The sequence below is a fragment of the Oncorhynchus mykiss genome, chromosome 10 (assembly GCF_057628025.1).
Source record: "Oncorhynchus mykiss isolate SJ-2025 chromosome 10, ASM5762802v1, whole genome shotgun sequence".
Lineage (NCBI taxonomy): Eukaryota > Metazoa > Chordata > Actinopteri > Salmoniformes > Salmonidae > Oncorhynchus > Oncorhynchus mykiss.
This window is the reverse complement of record NC_143031.1, coordinates 84,510,912-84,513,411: the sequence shown is the minus strand read 5'-3', so window position 1 is coordinate 84,513,411 and position 2,500 is coordinate 84,510,912. Positions and strand designations below refer to the sequence as shown.

Below are 2,500 nucleotides of genomic sequence, written 5' to 3'. Positions count from 1 at the left end.
GAGAAGGGGGGAAAAACAGTCGGAGGAGGAGGTTCTCTTCTGCACTGCTCAACCAATCCAGTATATGTGGAGGAGGAGTTAATTCAAATGGGTTGTCTCCTTGTTAACGTCCAAAGGCTGGAAGTTCCGTTTCCCATGACAACCAGAACATCTGTTGATGACTCAGCAGAGACTAGCAGGTCACAAATAACCACTATTTCACCCCATGAAGCCCAAGATAAATATAATGGTTATTTCATATTTATATTATTTTATTTAATAATTAATATGTATGTTCCGGAGGATCAAAACCGTGATGTGTTATGGGTAAATTGTGACTGACTGACTACAAGTAGTAGTTAACATGATTCAAGGAGATTTGTATATCAGTCAGTCTCGATTCTCCATTAAAGGGAGGCTGAACTTCCTGATTTGGCCTCGTTTTAGATTTGGGTCATTAAAAGAAGCGCTAGCGACCATGACTGAATTCAAACTTGAGTTGGTTTCGGGGTGTCATTTGGGTGATGTGTATTCGCATGTGGAAAGAGCCAAAATCCTTCCATAATTAGCTTCAGCAGGCTGGTGTGCAACCATGGAAAAGTTGGTTTAACTTTGGATAGCCTATCTCAGGGGTTAGTTAGGGACCGTCAATCAATTACACAATGCAAATGAGACAATATTTGTATATGAAGTTTTACAATTTATAGTTAGAATTAGGTTTTTTAAGTCATTGAAATTTGGAGCTATTGGAAGTTTAACTTATTGACCCATGTACATTGTCTAATTTACCTGATGGTCCCTAACTAGCCACATAGAGATATCCAAAATCAAACCAAATTTACCACGGGCATTACAACCAGGTCCCGTGCAGCTGAGCTGCTTACTGGAAAGGATTGAAATAAAGCCAACCCAATGACAACTGTTGGACAAACCAAGGACCCAACTGTTGGACAACCCAAGGACAACTGTTGGACAACCCAAGGACAACTGTTGGACAACCCAAGGACAACTGTTGGACAACCCAAGGACCCAACTGTTGGACAACCCAAGGACCCAACTGTTGGACAACCCAAGGACCCAACTGTTGGACAACCCAAGGACCCAACTGTTGGACAACCCAAGGACCCAACTGTTGGACAACCCAAGGATAACTGTTGGACAACCCAAGGACAACTGTTGGACAACCCAAGGACAACTGTTGGACAACCCAAGGACCCAACTGTTGGACAACCCAAGGACCCAACTGTTGGACAACCCAAGGACAACTGTTGGACAACCCAAGGACAACCCAAGGACAACTGTTGGACAACCCAAGGTTGTTATGTATCCTTAATTCTGTTACCTACCATTTTTCCTACTGTATCATCTCTCTGTTTTGGACGAGACTAACTTTATGAACAGATTTGTTCTATTTTACACTTTATAGTAAATTTTGGCTGTAGAATAAATATTTCTGACTCATATTGATGCCAAATAGGCCGTTTTCAAAGGGAGAAGTTTGTTTTCAGGGACAGTTGTTCTGTAATGTTGTCTGTCGAACTCGCCCAATTAGTAGCTAATACCAAAACACGTTCTGATGGGGGTAGGGCCACTTCCTGGTTTGTGTTGCATTGTGGGATCTGTAGTTACCTTGCTCCTAGTCGTGATGCGTTGGTAGGCGTAGTCTGGGAATGCTTGGCGAGGGATGAAGCGTCCTGAACCCTGCTGGACGCGGAGCCCCTCCCCCTCCTCATAGACCACCCTCCCCTGGGTCACCACGACGACAGGACCCCCCCGACACACCATCCCCTCAAAGATGTTATACTCCAGAGCCTGGTGGGAGAGGGGAGGAGGGGGAGGGAGAGAGGGAGGAAAGGAGGGATGGATAGAGGGAGGGCAGGGAGATAAAGGGTAGAAAGTAGGAGAGGATTCAGTTTTTATTTTGTTGTAATTTGGAGGTAAAGGTTTTGATCATGTCTTGGTTCCAGTTCCTTCCTCCCTCCCTCCCTCCCTCCCTCCCTCCCTCCCTCCCTCCCTCCCTCCCTCCCTCCCTCCCTCCCTCAACCCTACCCTACCCTACCCTATCCTACCCTCCTCTTCCCTCACCGACTGTTGCAGTTTGGAGGTGATTGTTTTGGTCCTGTCTGGGTCCCAGATAACGATGTCAGCGTCAGAACCCACAGCGATGCGTCCCTTCCGTGGGTACAGGTTGAAGATCTTAGCAGTGTTGGTGCTGGTCACCGCCACAAACTGGTTCGCATCCATCTTACCCGTGGCCTGAGAGAAGAGAGGAAGAGGACAAGAAGAGAGAGGAGGAGGAGAGAGAGAGAGAGAGGGGAGGAGGAGGAGAGAACGAAGAGGAGGAGGAGAGAGAAGGAAGAGGAGAGAGAAGACAACCTTTTAGACCAGGGTCCATGCACATAAACACACACACACACACACACACACACACACACACTCTCTCACCACAGCCTTGTCCCAGACGAAGCCCATCCTCTCCTCGATACCGTTGGTTCCTTCGGGGATCAGGGTGAAGTCATCT

General features: G+C 47.0%; 1 protein-coding gene across 2 annotated transcripts in view; it reads right to left on the bottom strand.

The window, feature by feature from the left end:
- The window catches only part of LOC110515429 (dihydropyrimidinase-related protein 1-like), a 32,797-nt gene that overhangs the window by 5,826 nt on the left and 24,471 nt on the right, over positions 1-2,500 (bottom strand). For both annotated transcript variants that reach the window (XM_036934324.2, XM_090188210.1), the window contains exons 10-12: positions 2,425-2,500; positions 2,065-2,235; positions 1,609-1,791 (exon numbers count right to left, since the gene is read on the bottom strand). The exon at positions 2,425-2,500 is cut by the window's right edge and continues 66 nt beyond it. In XM_036934324.2, coding sequence (XP_036790219.2) covers positions 1,609-1,791; positions 2,065-2,235; positions 2,425-2,500 — 430 coding nt within the window. The remainder of the gene's footprint in view (positions 1-1,608; positions 1,792-2,064; positions 2,236-2,424) is intronic.